The 18,179-nt window shown below is 42.3% G+C and overlaps 4 protein-coding genes across 10 annotated transcripts; 2 read left to right on the forward strand and 2 right to left on the reverse strand.

Moving 5' to 3' along the window:
- Positions 1-301: 301 nt before the first annotated feature.
- wbp1lb (WW domain binding protein 1-like b) lies at positions 302-6,893 on the reverse strand. Its single transcript, XM_088303837.1, has 4 exons — positions 6,498-6,893; positions 3,357-3,459; positions 2,764-2,925; positions 302-1,974 (listed from the first exon to the last, which is right to left on the reverse strand). Exons 1-4 carry the CDS (start codon positions 6,579-6,581, stop codon positions 1,205-1,207), a joined length of 1,119 nt encoding a protein of 372 aa, XP_088159963.1. The 5' UTR covers positions 6,582-6,893; the 3' UTR covers positions 302-1,204.
- On the forward strand, positions 6,683-10,437 carry LOC148332647 (homeodomain-interacting protein kinase 1-like). The gene is made up of 3 exons (XM_088303402.1): positions 6,683-6,703; positions 6,817-6,916; positions 9,122-10,437. Exons 1-3 carry the CDS (start codon positions 6,683-6,685, stop codon positions 10,435-10,437), a joined length of 1,437 nt encoding a protein of 478 aa, XP_088159528.1.
- On the reverse strand, positions 8,833-14,890 carry poll (polymerase (DNA directed), lambda). Of its 7 annotated transcripts, none has more exons than XR_015844756.1 (12): positions 14,753-14,890; positions 13,736-13,879; positions 13,363-13,657; positions 13,049-13,157; positions 12,608-12,943; positions 12,344-12,517; positions 11,908-12,036; positions 11,589-11,757; positions 11,259-11,503; positions 10,699-10,777; positions 9,971-10,170; positions 8,833-9,855 (listed from the first exon to the last, which is right to left on the reverse strand). XR_015844756.1 is itself a non-coding variant. In XM_088303781.1 (11 exons), exons 2-10 carry the CDS (start codon positions 13,848-13,850, stop codon positions 10,718-10,720), a joined length of 1,632 nt encoding a protein of 543 aa, XP_088159907.1. In that variant the 5' UTR covers positions 13,851-13,879; positions 14,753-14,890; the 3' UTR covers positions 9,936-10,170; positions 10,699-10,717. The 7 variants fall into 7 exon arrangements, 5 of the variants coding, with proteins under 5 accessions (XP_088159907.1, XP_088159904.1, XP_088159906.1 ...); XR_015844757.1 differs by having other exon boundaries at positions 8,834-9,855; positions 10,026-10,170; XM_088303781.1 differs by lacking the exon at positions 8,833-9,855 and having other exon boundaries at positions 9,936-10,170.
- Positions 14,891-15,224: 334 nt separating this feature from the next.
- Positions 15,225-17,848, forward strand: dpcd (deleted in primary ciliary dyskinesia homolog (mouse)). The gene is made up of 6 exons (XM_088303085.1): positions 15,225-15,475; positions 16,013-16,093; positions 16,182-16,306; positions 16,391-16,524; positions 16,972-17,074; positions 17,657-17,848. Exons 1-6 carry the CDS (start codon positions 15,412-15,414, stop codon positions 17,759-17,761), a joined length of 612 nt encoding a protein of 203 aa, XP_088159211.1. The 5' UTR covers positions 15,225-15,411; the 3' UTR covers positions 17,762-17,848.
- The last annotated feature ends 331 nt before the right edge of the window (positions 17,849-18,179 follow it).

Below are 18,179 nucleotides of genomic sequence, written 5' to 3' on the forward strand. Positions count from 1 at the left end.
GTTAGAGCATCCATTCCAGTCTACAACTGTTATTTTCTGTTCTCATATCAGTCTCATTTTGTCATTTCGGCAAAAATTGCATTGAGGATTATTATTAATGCGAAACGATTGATGAAATGGCTTCATAATGGACCAACACCGTTTCAACTCCCCCAAAAACAAAGAAAAAAATGTGTTTTGGAACGCACAAGCCAATTCATACCTCAATTTACTATAAAATGTGGGCAAATATTTAACTTTTTTTGTGTGCAATTTATCATCTGTAAATGTGATTGGTGTCATACTCCACACGACACGCAAATATTCAACAGTAACTTTATTCATACCATCGCAGAAGAATCTGCGTCGAGAAATTCAAATGCAGCAACTAAGATCAGTGCTTTCGATAGCGTACTGCTGGTGAAGGTGAAATAAATCTGCTCAAACGACTCGCAGGGGCCGTTGTACCCCCTTATCAGCTCACCGAGTAGGCACACACAGATTCAGGAAAACATTCAGGAAGTTAACCAAAAGGCAATGACACGAACCAACAAGTGAATCGCTTGCACATGAACCCCTGAAAAATGTCACTAAGCTGCAACTTAAGACGTAAATGTGAACAACAAAATGATAGTCTTAGTTAAACGCTTCATTTATAAAAGATAAATACTCTTTGTGCAAAATAGGAATTGCTCACGTAAAGACTTGTTAATGCGCTTCGAGCTAGTGGTTCAGAATCAAGCACAAGAAAAACACAAGCATTTTCTTTCAAAATGGCTGGAGGGAGCAAAAAAAAAAAAAAAGAAAGCATATTCAGGTCCATTTCAGATAATCTACAGCATACACGTGCTTGCTCAAACACACATTTATTGGGCCTGTTGATTGCGTCTTGTAGTAACTAATTTCCTGCAGCTGTTAGATGAGATTAGCCATCTTCCGCTTTCTGACGTCACAGCGGTCGAATCTTTGCCATGTGTATCACATATGCAGGAGCTTGCAAAGGTAACAACTGTGCGATCTGCGTCATTGACACAAACTGTCGTCAGCCAAGCCCACTTCAAGGTCCGGTGTGTAGACCAGCTCTTTGTCATCAGTCACTTTGGAAATGTTACTTCTGGATCCCACAAATAATTTGCACCAATACTCACTTTAGTAAGTTTTGAGGCTTGCAGCCCTTTTTGTGCCCCATAAAAAAAAAAATCTTCTATGTTCCACGGTGTGCGTTTCAACCTTGTGGCTCAGCGCTGTTGCTGTGGTGAAGACCCTCCTGCTCACTGATGGTGTGGAGGAGGCACACCGGAGGGTGCAATGAGGCGCTGTCCGTTAGGTGCGCCGGCTGGGACGATCCGGGTGCCGCGCGCCTCTCCAAGCCGCCGAGCGCCGGCTCCTCCTCCACGCCGAAGGACGACCGGTGAACGCAACTATCACAGAAGTCTCCAGCCTCCTCCTCATCTCCCTCGCGGCCCAGCAGGCTCTCCAGCTCCCGCAACTCCTTGCCTTCCAGACCACCTGCTCCGTTACAACCACTGCTCCCACGCGAGCCACACACACACACTTCAATCCCAGAGTCGCCGGTAAATCGTCGCCTTCTACCAATCGGGAGTCGATCCTTGTCGTCTGACAGGTCCTTCAAAAGAGGATCCTTGCAGTCGTTTCTCTTATCCTCGTGATCGAGTCTCTCGCCGCTGATACCCTCCGACAAAAGTATCATGCCGGAATCTTGCGTTGTTTGCGCTGGCTTGTCGTCAGCCTTTGGCTGCAAATCTAAAGCAGCTGTTTGCGGCTCCTCTCGACGGGGCCTGTTGCACAGGTTGTCCGAGTCGGAGGGCGCCGGGGCCGGTTGAACGGCGGGACAGCGTCCATCTTGCTGCTCGGGGTGAGGCTGCGAGACGGCTGCCGATGCTCCTGAGTGTAAGGCACTGTAGGGTGGCGGAGGAGTAGGCGGACGGTTCACGACTTCTTCATAATCTGGCAACAGGTAGCTTGGTAGAAACCCTAGAGAGGAAGATGAGTGAAGAGATTGAGGTCAAGAGCTGTCTCAACGACGATGCAGTTAGCTTGATTGCAAATAAGTAAAGATGAACTGAATGAGCGTCACTGCAAATGTGATGGCAGAAGTTTTAGTGACTGAGGTCGGGCGCATGCTGTTCAGAGCGGTCTTCGTATGATGTACGTGATGTGTTTTTTTACTAATTTTGCTAGCAAGTGGGTTTAATATTAGTGGAATGAAGTGCTACTCAATTAAAAGAAGCAAAAAGAAAACAATTTGCGCCCTTACCCCACCCCACCTCCGACTCCCCGTCGCAACTATAAATAACAGCATTTTTGTTGCAAGAAAAAACAAACTACACCATAAAGTTAATACTCGCTGCGTATAATGGGCAAGGAGAGCGCCACTGCCAACTATTGGAGTGGATGTGCAATTACATTTATTTATTGTAGTACGGCACGAAATAAAGAAGCACCGGCGTAATGCGACCGAGACAATTAGCATCTCGACGTGCGTCAAAAGTCCGATGTAACGGAGAGAAGTCAGTCATTTTTCAAAATTAAATATTTTGAGGCCTCGAATAATAAATAAACCGGAAGTACGGCAAGTCCTTGTTTTTTTTTTTTTTCCATTTGTGCGGCCCGGTCCAAAGTGGACCGCGGCCCGGTGTTGGAGGACCACCGCTGTCGAGCTCAAAGGTTTATCAGAACTGTGATTAAGTCAGGACCACGCAGCAATAAAATGATCCAACAAATTGGAAGCAAGACGTTTATAAGAAGAAGAAGAATTCTTACTGAAGTAGAAGGGCACGGAGGGATAGTTGTGTGCTTCACGATAAGCAATGAGGTTGATCTTGTGTTGTCGCTGCTGTTGCTGCAGTCGGTGTTTGGTGCGGCGATGGTGACACACACAGCAGCAGATCAAAATGAAGATGATAGCCCAGACCAACCAAAACCCTGCAACAAGGCACAATCCACATGCAGTGATCATGTTTGACAACAAAAAATAGCCCGTTTCATCACATTTTCATAATAGCGTCACATAAGAGGGACGAGTTTGTCATATTTCCTGACCCACGTTGCAAAAAACACGGACACACCTTGTCAAAACTTTTAACGGTCTTTCTGTGAAAATTTAGCAAATATGTTTGTCGAAGATAACTCCCCACCAGTGTTTTTTTTTATTTAAATTGAGCCAATTGCCCATCAATTGGAGTATCTAAATTTGAATCCCTAAGTTGTATAAATATGATTTCAACAAAGCATTTTTTGGAACATTATAAATCATATAAAAAAAAAAAAATGTTTCATCGGAAATCAAATATGGTAATCAAATCCTGCATATTTATGTGTTGACAGAATGAGCAAGAAAATCGATGGACACTTACACCAAAGCTCGTAGTAGTAACTGCAGCACTGAGATTCTCCACAGCAGTGACCCGACTCACACATGTAGCTCTGGTTGTTGACACCTTCGCATAGAAGTAGGCTCTGCAAGACGATAAAAATGCACAGAACCACAATTCATATTGAATGTTTCTAAACGTCACAAAGCATTCATTTAAGACATAATCAATGATGACAGAACTGAAAGAAAGAAAAATGGGAATAAAATCACATGAAAGCTTTATGCATTCATCTAGGGAAACATTTTCTTTTAAATTAAAATTTTTAAGATAGCCAGACATCCGTAGGAAGTTAGGACTTTTCTCCATCTAGATTACCAGCACGCGACCCGAACTGAAAGGCATGATAATCCTGGGTCCAAAATCCCGGACCGGTCCCTCCACCACATCGGTCACACTCCCACACAAAAACTGCTCTCAAACAGTCAGTGTTGTTTCTTCCCCCCTTCTTGCCTCACACACCAACCCAGTTCAACTATAACACACACACACACGCGCGTACACACAGATCGAGCCCAGCAAGGATTGCTCGATGGAAATTTCCAAGCAACAGCATTGAGACCAGTCCACAGAATCCATTTGATCGTCATAAACTCAACTGCTAACATTAAATTGACCACAGCCATAGCGTCGACATCTCTCACCTAATTTTGATGATCTTTTGAACTGATTTTACATGTTCCAAAATGCTGCTGAACAGAGACAATGAAAAACACACACACACACACACTTGCAAAAACACGACATCTCAGATAACTTCAGCTGTTTTCATTGATCTGCTGGCTTATGTTCTCAACATGGCCACCTGGGCCTTTATTGCCACTTGATACTCCAAATCTAACCATTCAGTTTGTTTGCGTCTTAAGCTCTTGTATTGATGGTGGTGGTCCTTTTGCAAAAACAGTATTGGAAAACACAATGCGTCGACGGAATTGATGTCAACGAATAAGCAACTTATCTAACGCACACTCAGGGAGGGAAGCGTCACATCCACGTCAAACAGTTGCTGCGCAAGTTTCATGGTGAATTCAAGTAACTTTCACGAAGCATACTAATCATTTTTGATTATCATGTTTTTGAGATTGTGAGACGCCAAAAAGAAAATGATTAAAATTCGATTAATTCGGACAACTTTCCACAAATTTGGTGTTTAGAGGAAAGATGAAAATTCAAACGCAGCGAATGGAAAACAGTGGTTCTGCTGTCACTCAAAACGTGCAGTCTTGAGCGTGACTCACTGAGTGACCAATCAGCATCGGATATGCAAGCTCGTAGCTCCCAGAGAGGCCATCATTTGGTGCGCCCGAAATTTTCTCCACGCAGGTTAATGGCCGGGTTAATATCCGCACCGCCCACTTCTGCTCATCAGACTGTCGCCGAACGCATGGCTGATTCAGTTGTATCGAGGGCGGCCATGGCGGCGTGACGTTCTGCCCGCAGCAGAAAAAGCACTTTTGGGCAATTTCTGGCTGAAATTTCTTTTGTGTATCCTAATTCCACACCACCACATGCGCACTCCCCACATACACACAGTGCATCACTTTACTCTTATTCTGATTCGCTGAACAAATCCCATTTTGATCCACAACCAATTTGTGCAACGGGATAATGTCTGACATGTAAACATTCTGGTGCTAGATAAAAGTTAATCATCATATATAAGTGTTGATAACTATTATGACGGTGACGATACACTGATAAAACACAGCTGATATGTCAACCGTCAAGTCGCCTGAGCCATGTGACACCTCCAACTGGTCAAGGGCCATTACAATTACATACATAAACAAAAGAAATATACACACAGCAAACACACGGCTGCGAGGATATGCATCGTTTGCTAAGTACAGGTGGTCCTTAGTCTTTGACCGAGTTTCATGTCTACAAGAGTGACGTAACGCGTCTCTACGAAACGAACAATGGTTCCAACACTGTGGAAGTGCAAACTAGTTCATTATGTGTCGTTAGTAACCTTGAAATGTCAGGACTCTGTATGATGCTTGTGCGCTATATAAATAAAGTTGTATTGAATTGTATTGTATTTGTGTCAAGACAGAGCATGCGCAGACGGGACGCAGCCTGGCTATTCCGATCTGACCGTTTACATGACGATCGTTCAGATTGGCAAATGGAATATACCACCCCTATGAATCCGATTGAAATTCCATTCTGATTCAGCCTTTTTATTCCGATTGAGATGTTTATGGGGAGCATTTTCATTCCGATTCATCATTCGGATCCTTTATAATCTGAACACATGGCTCCGTGTAAACCTGGCTATTGTTTTGTGTCAATCCACATCAATTTCACACTTGAGTTGCGTAATGCAACTTTCTGTTCGTTCCAAATTAATTTGTCTTTTTTGCGTCATTCCTAAAATGACTCCAACAATAAGATTCCTTGAGTTTTAACTTAGTTGGATGGGATGATTCATTTAAAAACATGAAACTCAACTTGACACTTTCATTTTAGTACTTTGCTCCCGAGTCAGCTGTACTGCACTCTTGCATTAATGCATTCCATTATGCAAATATATTATAGTGACTCAGTCTTTGTCTCTAAAGGTGAGGTGATTATGAAACGTCTAAACCATAATGTTCCAAATATACTCCTGTATAACCAAACACTTCATGATCAATTCAACTTTAAAGTGCATCAAGCAATAGCTGTCGAGTTCAGTTTACATCATAACGTCGTGTCTATTAAATGACAACTGCATTAGGAATGTACCGAAAAAGGAATGCCAAGCGGACGTTCCATAACAGAAGCCTCATTAAATCGCAAATAGCACAGCGACTTTCACGCCAAGTTTATGCAACTATCTTGAGTCTAAAACACACGAAAGCAAGGCCCCGACTCCTCCGGGATTCCTTAACTTTAGCGATGCTAGGTTTCGGTAGCAAAAAAAAGCTACTAGCGAGCAGCTTTGGCGTTGACAAAGTCTCCTAAAAGCTAGCCAACGAGCAACATCAATAAATCTTAGAACGTCTTCTATGCGACAGCGTTAGCTTTATGTTTAACAAACTAGTGACTGCTTACACTGCCTGCGCTAACTTAAGCAGGTAATTAGCAGCTTCGCTAACAGCCCTCACGGAGAAAAGGAGCTCGCTTAGGACAGCTTACCTTGTCTGTTGGGGAAGCTGTGGGGGTGACAGAAGCAACGTTGTGCAAAAACAATCCCATTTTAACAACCGAAGCGACTTTCATTCCTCCCTAAAAAAAAAAAAAGTTGCAACGTCTAAGGCTAAAATATGCAACCGCTGTGGTTGACAAACTTCACCCGAATATCATCGACTACTTCTCGGGCAATGTCTCGCTTAGAGGCCGCTGTGAGTGCCGCCGCCTCCCCGGCATCGTGGAATGGACCTTAGCGAGCAACTGGTTCCTGTCGAGGACCACGGTTCTTGCAGCTGTTACACAATCTGTTTGTTCCTCCCCGCAGGAGAGTTCGCCTAGTGTCTGCTCTGCTGGGGTGTGGCGTGATCACCTCGACGGGATCCATGTGAGCAACGTGAAGGGCGTACTTCACTTTTGCGTGGCTGGTACTGTGGAGCGGACTGCGACGCCATTGGATATTCCACTGGAAGCTCACCAATCACTAAATCATGCGTCTTTCCCATATTAACTCATGTAGAAAATACAGCTCGTTTCTTATTAACCCTCAAGCATACAACTTCCAAATGTTCTAACATCGTTTATCCGTGGGTTTAAAGATCTAGTGTGACGTAAATTCGTAAAATGCCAAATTAAATGTTTTTGCGTCACAAGTAATTAAAATTAATATAAATAATAAAGCATGGCGTAAAATTTTTATTTGATATATAGTATGACAAAATAACAATTTTCCCGAAGTGAGATTCTGCCGAGTGACAAATCCAGAAGTGTGACGTCATTCCAAGACAATTTTGGCAGAGCTCCACATAGAAAGTGTATTAAGCCAGTCAGAAATTGACAAAGCGAAATATCAAACGTATCTGAGGGGATCCAGGAAGAGGAGCTTGTTGGAATTATTAGTACGAGCCAGATGTTCGGGAGACCGAAAATATTGCTCGGCTGTCAGTGTTCATGCCACTCTTCCTCCTTCAAGTATAAACCACATGCATATTCAATTAATTCAAGATTAAAAAAAAAAACGCCCTGAGGTATAAGAGTGTGTGAGAGGTGGCCTCTATGTGTGCTCGTCTCCTGCATTGACTTGTGATCAGTTCCCATCCCAACTCAGAGCAAGAAGTGTCAATTAATAACGAAGCACCGCGAAGCTGTTCTGCGTTACATGACCGCAATTCCATGAAGACGCTTTTCATGAAACGACAGGTGAGCACGCTGAAGCACTCTCCATAATGCCTCTGGGATACGTAATCCAGCAGCAATCCAGCCCCGCCCCTGCTGCTACGTCACATAGAGTTTCAGTTGTCGAAATTAGTGGACGACCATCAAAACAGCAGAACGAGTCCCACTCATCCATTTTCATGACCGCTCCTCCTTAACTGGTGACAGTGGACTTTGGGCACGAGGCGGTGTACACCGGACGGTTCGGTAGACAGGCACAGATTGACAAAAGACCCAATCCAACCATGAAAATTTGAAACCGGAGAGCCGGGGCCAAACTCCCAACCTCAGACCTCTGAGGTGGATCTGCTCGGAGTTAAAAATCCTCCGCCGGCGAAGGCCAGTTGCCAAACTTGAAATGTATAATATGCAATTTTTTTCTGACCTCCTAATTTAAAAATATGTCATCGTGCATAAAGTCCCTAACTTCTGGCACATCATGTGACTCAGGTAAGAGTTAAATATGGCCAAAGGTTTTAGTTGTTAACAACACACTTGATAGACTAATAAATTCTACTACCTTCATCCTACGTGTAGTTTCTTGGAGAATCGCATGCCGAAGATGCTTTGATAGCTTTGTTGTGATTTTGCCTCGCAGATTAATTCGTCTTGATTCAGGTTCTCCCACATTAAACTAACCGATGGTTATCTTCACAAACACAAACACCTTAATTAAATGTAGCGATTATAGTCCTGTTTGATAAACTGACTCGAAGTGCGCATGCGCGTTCTATTAAATGAAACCGAAACGACAACGTTGACGTTGCCTTTCTGTCGCCGTATGCGTATGGTGAATAATTGCGACGAGCGACGATTTTACCCTCGCCAAAAAAATAATAATTCCCAATTACAATTTAAACAGTGCTTGTGCATGTTCTGTTGAGATGTATTTTGGGAATGGCCTCGATGACATGTTCTGATTTTGTAATGCGATTATGGAACATTGAGGAGCAATAAAAGAAAAATCTGGATTTCAGTATGAATTGTGGCACATTTTCTTTGCTGGACCAGCGTAGCTACAGTTTAAATTCTGGTCTACATCACTGGACAAATAGAAATGTATTTTTCCATTATTTATGGAAGGAAGACGTGGTTCCAATTCGCGTTGTGTTTATGTCTTATGCTAAAAAATGTTTTGTTACTTTTCTTTTGCATTTTTGTTAATTTATCAAAAATTGACAAATTATAAATGAGTCTAAATTGCAGCTTGGTGTTCGTTATGACGAGCCTAAATAGAGATTCATTTAAAAATCAATTTTCTTTTAACATTCTCCATTCACTTTGATTAATCACTGCCAGTGTGATATTGTGGTACTTTCAAACGTTAGTTTAAATGTATTAATCTTATTATCATTATTTATAAATGTTTTTCTGGACCATAATATGACAATGTATTCTTTGCATGTGCCTTTCCTCAGTGGTGCTGATGACATGTAACGTCCCGCCAGGCCAGATATTAAACAGTGGTTCTTCAACATACACCATCCTGGAGTTTGTGGGTGAAGGCCGCTTTGGAAAAGTGGCCAAGTGCCTAAAAAAGACCACCAAGGACACAGTGGCAGTAAAGATCATTAAGAAGGGCGCTGCTTTCATCAGGGATACTGAGAAGGAGCTAGCCATGCTGAAGCTGGTCAGCGACTTGAACCCAGACCGCGCCAATATCATTAAATTCTTCGAGAGGTTTGACTGCATGGGTTATACCTGTCTGGTTTTTGAAATGCTCGACTGTCACCTGTTCGACTTGCTCATAGGACGAGATTGGGAGCCCATGTCTCTGAATGAAATCCGCTCAGTTGCTAAACAGTTGCTGGTGGCCTTGGATGCTCTTAAGCGTCTTGGCATCTTGCACACCGATATCAAACCAGACAACATCATGTGTGTCAACAAGCAGGACTGTCCCCTCAGGGTAAAGTTAATAGATTTCGGTCTTGCTCAGGTGGTCTCCTGCGTCCATCCCGGTATGAGGATACAGCCAAAAGGTTACCGAGCTCCAGAAGCTGCCCTTGGCCTTCCCTTCACTGAGGCTGTAGACGTTTGGGGCGTCGGTTGCGTCCTGGTCTTCCTTTACATTGCTGACAACCTCTTCCCCGTTGACTGTGAATACCAGATGATGAAGTGTATGGTGGATGTTCTGGGTCAGCCAAAGCACCACCTGCTTCGTGCGGGGAAATACACCAAATGCTTCTTCGTTAAAGAGGAAAACAGCGAAGGTCTACGCTACAGACTGAGGACACGGGAGGAGTATGAAGCAGTCAACCATATTACACCTCTTGAGTGGAGCGGCTTCATCGAACCACCCAGCTCTCTGGATGCTCTTATCACCTTTTATCCCGTACAGACTGATCTGTCGGAGGTGGATGACCGGAGGGCTTTTGTGGAGCTTTTGAAATGGATGCTGCACCTCGACGGGGACCAGAGGATCTCGCCCCATCAGGCGTTGCTGCAGCCGTTCATTACAATGTCTCACCTGAACAAAGACCCGGACCACCAGTGCAGTGACTATTTCAACTCTGCTTGCAGCATGATGAGCGATGTGCAAGAGGAAGACTGCATAGACAAAGATCCAGAAAACCAGTGTTCTGATACGGACAGACTCACTGATTCAGCTAAAACGTCTTCCCTGGGCTCCTGCAGTACAACTTTAAAGAGAATTTACAGATTGTGTAGACGGATTACCCCATTATTTTCTTGTTTTTGCACCCCATCAGATGACCGTAGCGAAAATGGCACTTAGAAGTTTTTCTTAGATATTTTAACAAATATCTCCGACTGGTAAATCCCGTAATAATTGGATTGCATTGAAGTTGGGGTGTTGTGTAAAATATAGCTCAAAACATTTCAACGCACCAAGACCTAAGTACAAGGCATCCGTGATTTCCAATAACAAATGTATGGACTTGTCAGACCACAGCATCTGAATATTGTTTATTTGTATATAGCTTTCACTTTGCATGGTAAAGTTTTAAAGTGTCGAAACTCCCTTCACGTCACTCACCTGTTTTCAAATATTTTGTTCACCGGTTTCCTTTGCAGATACGCAGGTTGATAGTCTTGCAGCTGCAACCTTCAAGCACCTGTACATTAATTCCAAAACACAATACACATTGTTGAATACATTTTATTTATACGTAAATCGTACATGATTAGTTGTTTCATTTTAAGACGCAGCAAATTCTCGATATTTCATTGTATCATCTCCCCAAAAAATAGCGTGCGTATAAAAACAGAATTAAATATATTATCTTTGCATGTTTATCAAGTCATGACATACTGAGATTGTGAATCTAGTATTTAACATTTGTGCATTATTGTATAGCATTTCAGAGGAGGCGCTCCCTTTGAGCCGTTGAATAAAATCAACGTTGAAGTTAGTCACGAGTGAACAGATTGAACCTGTTGTAAATTTTAAAAAGAATATAGCGCGGTGATTGAAAACCGTCACCAGTCCCTTTCACAAGGCTCCCTGTATGGAATACCCAAAAGATTAAAAACGTCGCTCTCCGTAGGTGTCGGTAGGGGAGTGCCAGCATACACCTTGGCACTACCGTGACGCACCACACTTTGGTTGAGCGAATGCTCTGATAAGCTCATGTTCTTTGTCTTTGCCAGGGCTCTCATGGAGCGGTTGAAGTATGCCGAGCCGGTGAAGTACGTAAGAGCACAGGCAAACTCATTGTAAGGCACCACAATGACATCCAGCCTGCGATGGCGGCGGTCCGGTCCTGGCAGGCGGCAGACGCCCATGTATTTTTTCTGCTCTCCGTTCTCCTCGTGACTCACCAGATCATCTGTTAAAAAGCCTGAGGAAATAATCCAAAATAAAATACTCGTTTGAGTATCCATGGATGACAAAAGCGTCTACTTAATCATTCGGACAGAGTTTACCAGTGTCATGGAGGCTCTGGAGCACTTTTCTGAATACACCTTTGTGGGATTTGCCATCTGGATGTGAAATAAGCACATCAACATCTCCGCAGGTGCTCTTTCCTCGACGGTACGAGCCACATGCCATTGCCACCAGGCCAGAATCGATTGCTTGGGCAGCATGCCTCACCTGCACATAGGCAGAAATAATAAGATTTTTTTTTTTTTTTTTGCAGAGAATTTACAACCCGATATAAACGGGTTTCTGTGATTGCATGACCAAGAATTGCGATGTAAGCGATCAGACGCGTCGGAAATGTGCACGATGCTATGCATTTACCACTTTCTCAATGGCTGTAGCTTCTTCCCTGGGCATTCTATCCAAGAGGTCATCGTAGTGCTTGAGTCCTATTTTCTGAGAGTTGCTCAAGTGGGCTTTTGTGCGGATGTCCTCCAAAGTGCGGAATCCCTGATGAATAGGAAAACATTAAAAATCCAAGACAACACTGACACTTCAAAAACAATTACAATCTGTAAATCATTACTATGATGAAACTACTTCTAGGAAAAGTTACTCAAGAAGTGAAATGACTGTTTTAATTTCAAGCTTGTTATTTGGTCATGCCTAGTTTTTGTTCTACGTCTAAAAGTGATCAACATCTTCATATCACACAGGAATGTTTGAGTCTTAAATTTTAGCTGCTTTCTTTCTTCGCCTGTGAGCCAGCACATAATAAGCGCTACATAAAAAGGAGGACAGAGAGTGGATATTTCACCTGTTGATACCAAAGCTGTGCTGTCTTCGCTCCCGCACCCCAAATGTTAGAGAAAAGCTCCAATATTGGCACAGCCTCTCCGATGTGATCGAGCTTGCGCAGATGACCACTTTCCATGATGTCATCAATTTTGTCTGCCATTCGTTTGCCAATTCCTGGGATGAGACATGCCTCCTGAAAGAGAGGAAGAACAAAATGAGAAATTGATGGGATCATTGCATCTTGTGAATGGCTACAGTATCTCTTACATCTTCATTAGCTTACCTGATACGATGTAACGGGCTTGTGGTAGCTCTTCAGTGCATTGACAGCTTTGGAATACCCCAACGCCCTCCACTTGTCTCCCTGGTGTGTGTAAGCCTTGGCCAGTAGTTCTAGTTTGTCGGTGATGTGTTTGTTGAAGTTATTGCTTTTGGACTGAGAAGATTGCGCACAGACCCACTTCCCTGAGACCACCGTACGAGCGGAAGTGTCTCGACCGGGCTCAAGGCTGAGCCCAGTGGTTTCTTCTTTGGGGCGCTGGCCTGTGATGAGAGCTTCCAGGTGACTCTGACTGACGGCGTCATCTTCTCCTCGTGCTTCTTCTTTGCCTGATACACTCTGAAATAGATAAGGTGGTTATGATAAGGAGTTGTCCATTCTGACAATGACCACATTTACTTGGACAATGCGTAAAACCTTTCTACAAATGTACCAGCCACTGACCGTGTCTGATGTCTCCCCTTGCTTGCTTTGATCACATTCTAGCGTGGGAAGAATTTCAATTTCAGATTTGTCATTCTGCAAGTCTTTTTCTTGTTGAGTTTCAAAATCCCTAACATGAGAGAGGACATACAATAACAGGACCAAGACAACATCTCAAGTCAAACGGGCTCCTCTGTAATGTAGAGAAGACACTCTCAATAAAACCGGAGTGCCTGTACAAATACAGACTGAAATACAATAAGGTGTAAATGCATGTAGATCTGCCTTTGCTCCTTAATTTTAACCACAGCAGACAAAGCAATGATAGGCATTACCTCTTTGGTAAAAGACTGTAGCTTGATTCATCAAAGAGTCGTTTCTCACTGATACACGAGCTTAACCAGCTGCATTTGACAAGATGGACCCCAGAAGGCATCACATCCACCTTGATGAGACGCAGAGCCCTGTCACACTCCATGTTGTCATCAACAACAACATGAGTGACACCAACACATAGCGAGGACTCAGTCTGGCCTCCGTTCTGTTGAATTTGTTTTTGAAAGATTTGACATCTTGCATTACCGATTCCCGCAGGCAGGATGTACACCGAGGTACCATTAAACGTATTTCCTAAGCAAAGGGAAACAAAAAGAATAAAATGGAATGTGGAACATGATGCGACTTGCAACCAACACAAAAAATACGAACCAGTGACATCAAATTCATCCGATTTCTTCTTTAAAGGGGGAGAAGCCTTTCCTTGAGAATCTCGGGCCCTTTTAACTTTTGGGAAAGCTTTCATAATCCCTTGACACGGTTCCATCTTCAGAGTGAAAAGGGCAAGCCAGGGGCCTGCCAAGTGAACATGAATTAGACAAAAGTAGACAAAATCCAGCTGGATATCAGAAAATGCTTTAATAGTTAAATCTTTCACGTTGTTTTTGTTTGCCATATGAGGCATTTCTATAAATATAGGACAGTCATCAAAATGATTCTAAAACAAAACTATGCACTACAAGTTAATATCATTATTTACTTATTTATTATTATTTTGTGAGCATCGACAGGAATTGATAGACATGCCGTCCATCGAGAGCCTGAGTGAGGCTCCAGAGGACGGTCAAAACAGCGCAAAGGATTATTGGCTGCCCTCTCCCCTCACTGTCTGACATCTACACCGCCCGGTGCCTCAGCAGGGCTCTCAATATCGTCAAAGACAATACCCACCCAAACTCACACCTGTTCGACCTGATGCCCTCTGGCAGGCGCTACAGGTGCATCAAATCAAGGACCAATAGACTGAGAAAGAGTTTCTTTCCAAGAGCCATCTCCATTCTAAACTCTCACACACACACACGACCACCCTTACCTTGCAGAACAGCAACGTGATGTGTTTTTATATATCCTATTCAGTATTATTTTACATTGCACTAACTATTCTCTTATTTATCTAATTTATATATTTATCTGAATTATTGTTGTATTGCACTGGAGAGGAGAGCTCTCTAATGTCGTTGCACACTTGAGTACAATGACAATAAAGGGATTTCTGATTCTGATCATGTACTTTTCCACGATAATCGGTCATTCGCACTCAGTGGCAGAATGTTCGGAGCACCACTTATACGTGTCTCAATACGTTTGTCCACAAGGAATCGGTCAACTAGTTGTATAATAAACATGTACCGAGCGGTTTTAAAAAATGATTTCCAATGTTTTACTTACCCACTGGTTAACAAAAATAGTCGAAAGCAAATACTTCCGGTTCATTTGTTTTAGCACGAATTTGCATTTTCGTTTCCCCACCCCTTTTTCCGTTATATTTTATAATTTAAAAAATTGTCTCGTCTTACTGTATGTTTTGTATTATTTTAAAAATATTTGGAAATTTTTATGTTTACAGTGTCGGTAAAATGAAACATCCACAAAGAAAAAGTCGAGTATCAAACACTTCCGGTTTATTTGTTTTAGCACAAATTAGCATTTTTGTTTCCCTGCCATTTTCTTTCGATAAATGCTATAATCGAAAAAAAGTATTCTCTTATGACTGTATGCTTTTTTAAAAAAGAGTATTTGAAAATGTTTATGTTTATAGTGTCTCTTAAAGGTCCCATTCACAAAAACGTTGGGCAGCAAACACTTCCGGGTTAAGGTTTTAGCACTGTTTTGACATGCTTTTTGTGTTGTTGTATTATATATTCTTTCTAAGTCTGATGGCACGCACAAGTGATGTGAAAACACAAATATTCATTCATATACTTGTGAAATTAAATTTTATTGACATAAATTCATACTTTTAATAACAGCAGCTCTGATTAAGTTTCGTTAATGTGAGTTGCCTTGGTTACGGTTTAATTCCGGAAGTGTCTCTGCACAACACAAACATGGCTGTGCAGAGCTGGATCGACAACCTAAAATCGTCGAAGAAAACTGCTTTGATTCACGATGGTGAGTACAAATTACGACATTTTTTGTAGAATTTAGAATGTGTTTTCGATGTCAATGGTTGAGCAGAACTTCAATTCTGTAATTTCACTTTTTTTTCTCCAAATGCCATTGGTGTAGAATCGGTTACAAATCACACGCTATCGTAAAAATAACTAAGAGCACACTATAAAATTAATAACAAGAGCCAATTTAGTCATCAGCTTCAACGTAGTTACATTCCATTTTTTAAATAGATCTAATCGTCAAATTTGAGTGTGCAGTCACTCTTTGGATATTGCTTATCACCATTGACTTGACTTAATGATGGCAAGCAAAATAAGATTTCAAAGGCCAAAGCTTGTGACTGACCGAGAGTACTGCTTGGGTGTTTCCAGTTAACTTGCAATCTAATGAGGACAAGCGGGATAAAACATTGATGGAAGCGATATTGATGGATCATGGCTTAAGAGTGAATATTGCTACGTGTACCGAGGACTGTGATGATATTTCAATTTGCTTCCTAATTTTCCTAAAGTTGTGCCTTTCCAAATATATAAGGGAAAAGGAAGATCCACTACCTCTTTGGAGATGGAAAAGAAATGGCCGAAGAGTATGACTTGAGAACAGATGAACTTGTTGGTAAGCAGTGCACGACAAGCGTCATCCACTAACCATGATTTTTTTACCACAAGATGATGTATTTTGTGGAACATTTGGTGCTTTACAGTACGAAAGTGGCGTCACAAAAACACACTTGGAGCTCAAGGTCAATGGCAGGTAGAAGTTGGGGAGCCCCTTGTCGGTTCTGTCGCCTCTTTGGATGCTGAGATGCTAAAAGAGAACTGCTCCAATGTATGTTTTCTCCCCGCAGTCTTGATTCCAACATGCTGCATGACAGTTGGACTGAAGAGACATCTCTCTTTTTCCCCCCCACAGCCTGTGTTTGTGCGTAAAGATACAAAGAGCAATTTTCAATGGAGAATCCGGAACCTTCCCCACCCCAAAGACGTCTTTAATGTTTCAGTGCAAACAGCTGAAAGATGTATTGTCATAAAAACTTCCAACAAAAAGTAACTATGCCTGAACACGCTCACACTCCCACTTGTTGTAATCCTATATCATTCCAATAGATGGCACTGTTCGCTCTACATATGCCTTTACCTATAAGGTTTACCCAACCTTTTTTGAGCTGATGCATGTATTTTACATTAAAAACAATCCCACTGGACACTGCCAAACAAAAAAGTCACAACAGGTGGATACACAATTAAATATGTACTTTCTGTGATCAAGTAGAAGAGAATTTCATTGCTTCGCCTGTCGCTGTATGTTGGACAGATAATTGAACAAATATATAGTTGTGTTGTTTTTATTTTCTGGATCAATTAAATGAAATAATCACAATAATTTCTCAGGGTGTATCTGATCATCTGTCACAGCACACGAACGTGCTGAGGCACACTGATTGGGAATTGCTGGCCTTGAGATTGCACATAAAGCCATACTCTCTTTTCCAGGTATTACAAGAAGTTTGGCATTCCGGATTTGGATCGCAGTGAAGTTCCTCTGGACAGCTCTGCCTTAAGCTTCACTCATGCGAACAACACTTTGATTGTCAGTGTAAGTGTACAGTACACAGAAATTTTCATGTATCCCGACCTTACTTCATATGTCTTATTATTGTCAAGCATCGTTTCTGTGGGACGGCTGACAGTTTTCCCAGACAGTCTTTTGATTAAGACTTGACTCACACCGCCCTCATACTTTTTCATTACAAGTTGCATTTCTGCAACGCGCATATCATTTGTGGCTTATAAAATGGCGTTTATTCAAGCTGGGGAACCTTGGACTGATCACCATCCAATCACAGAGCTGACACAAAGAGAGTTAACCAATGACATTCACATCGATTAGATTATTAGTCCTACTTAGTGTGCATGTTAGCATGTTTGACATAAGCGCACACGTTGGGAAAACGTGCAAACTTGAGACGGAAAAGTCAGAAGTGAAGTTTGAATGAAGTGAAAATGAGCGCGGATGGTTGTTCGTCTACGTGTGGCCAGACTTTTCCCACCCTATCCTCAAGCATAACTGGAATTGAATTGTGGTAATGCATCGTTATTCTTCGTTCTCCACGCATTTGTAAATTTTTTTTTTATTGATCCCTTGTGTTAATTTTCCTCTGTCGTCACTCTTGTACAGTACAAGAAACCCAAAGAGATTTTAACCCTCGAGCAGGAGTTGATGAAGGAGCTGAAGAAATTAAAGGGGACGAGTGAAGGTGACATTGACTGCAAAACGCAGTGAATTTCGAAGGACAGAAAGAATTCCACATTGTGGTCTTTTTTTTTGTATATCTATGTTTAAATGTATTAAATTTGTGTTTGTTTCGACTCTCCTGACATGTTTTTCCCATTCATATGGTCAACGCATTATTTCATGTGGTTTCCAGTTCACCACGATTTGAAAATTCAAACCACTGACAAGCCTCGCCAAATAAATGTTGCTCTCTTGAAAACGTTGAGATCAGAACATTTGAATATGATGCTTCATGCTTTCTGTCTGCCTCTCAAACCCGGCGCGCTGCGGTCTTGACGGGAGTCCCACAACCTAGCCAGCCTCCTTTTTCATTGATGTCCTTGTAAAGCACTCACAACACCCAATCACCCATCCCTGTTCGTTCCAGGGTCACTGTTCGGAGCACGTCCCATTTGTGTCAACTGAA

The sequence above is a fragment of the Idiotropiscis lumnitzeri genome, chromosome 8, assembly GCF_059441095.1.
Source record: "Idiotropiscis lumnitzeri isolate Australia: NSW breed Sydney's pygmy pipehorse chromosome 8, RoL_Ilum_1.0, whole genome shotgun sequence".
Lineage (NCBI taxonomy): Eukaryota > Metazoa > Chordata > Actinopteri > Syngnathiformes > Syngnathidae > Idiotropiscis > Idiotropiscis lumnitzeri.

What these genes read in the sequence shown, in the direction of transcription:
- wbp1lb (XM_088303837.1), bottom strand. Translation starts at nt 6,581, where the DNA reads ATGAAAGTCGCTTCGGTTGTTAAAATGGGATTGTTTTTGCACAACGTT. An exon ending in TTACTACTACGAGCTTTGGT is followed by an intron (nt 2,926 to 3,356) that starts GTAAGTGTCCAT and finishes GCCTTGTTGCAG; the next exon opens with GGTTTTGGTTGGTCTGGGCT. An exon ending in CTCCGTGCCCTTCTACTTCA is followed by an intron (nt 1,975 to 2,763) that starts GTAAGAATTCTT and finishes CTTCCTCTCTAG; the next exon opens with GGTTTCTACCAAGCTACCTG.
- dpcd (XM_088303085.1), top strand. Translation starts at nt 15,412, where the DNA reads ATGGCTGTGCAGAGCTGGATCGACAACCTAAAATCGTCGAAGAAAACT. An exon ending in TAAAAGAGAACTGCTCCAAT is followed by an intron (nt 16,307 to 16,390) that starts GTATGTTTTCTC and finishes TCCCCCCCACAG; the next exon opens with CCTGTGTTTGTGCGTAAAGA. An exon ending in ATAAAAACTTCCAACAAAAA is followed by an intron (nt 16,525 to 16,971) that starts GTAACTATGCCT and finishes TCTCTTTTCCAG; the next exon opens with GTATTACAAGAAGTTTGGCA.
- poll (XM_088303778.1), bottom strand. Translation starts at nt 13,850, where the DNA reads ATGGAACCGTGTCAAGGGATTATGAAAGCTTTCCCAAAAGTTAAAAGG. An exon ending in AAGGGGAGACATCAGACACG is followed by an intron (nt 12,944 to 13,048) that starts GTCAGTGGCTGG and finishes TATCTATTTCAG; the next exon opens with AGTGTATCAGGCAAAGAAGA. An exon ending in AGCCCGTTACATCGTATCAG is followed by an intron (nt 12,518 to 12,607) that starts GTAAGCTAATGA and finishes CCTCTCTTTCAG; the next exon opens with GAGGCATGTCTCATCCCAGG.
- LOC148332647 (XM_088303402.1), top strand. Translation starts at nt 6,683, where the DNA reads ATGTCTCGCTTAGAGGCCGCT. An exon ending in TGTCTCGCTTAGAGGCCGCT is followed by an intron (nt 6,704 to 6,816) that starts GTGAGTGCCGCC and finishes TCCTCCCCGCAG; the next exon opens with GAGAGTTCGCCTAGTGTCTG. An exon ending in ACTTCACTTTTGCGTGGCTG is followed by an intron (nt 6,917 to 9,121) that starts GTACTGTGGAGC and finishes GCCTTTCCTCAG; the next exon opens with TGGTGCTGATGACATGTAAC.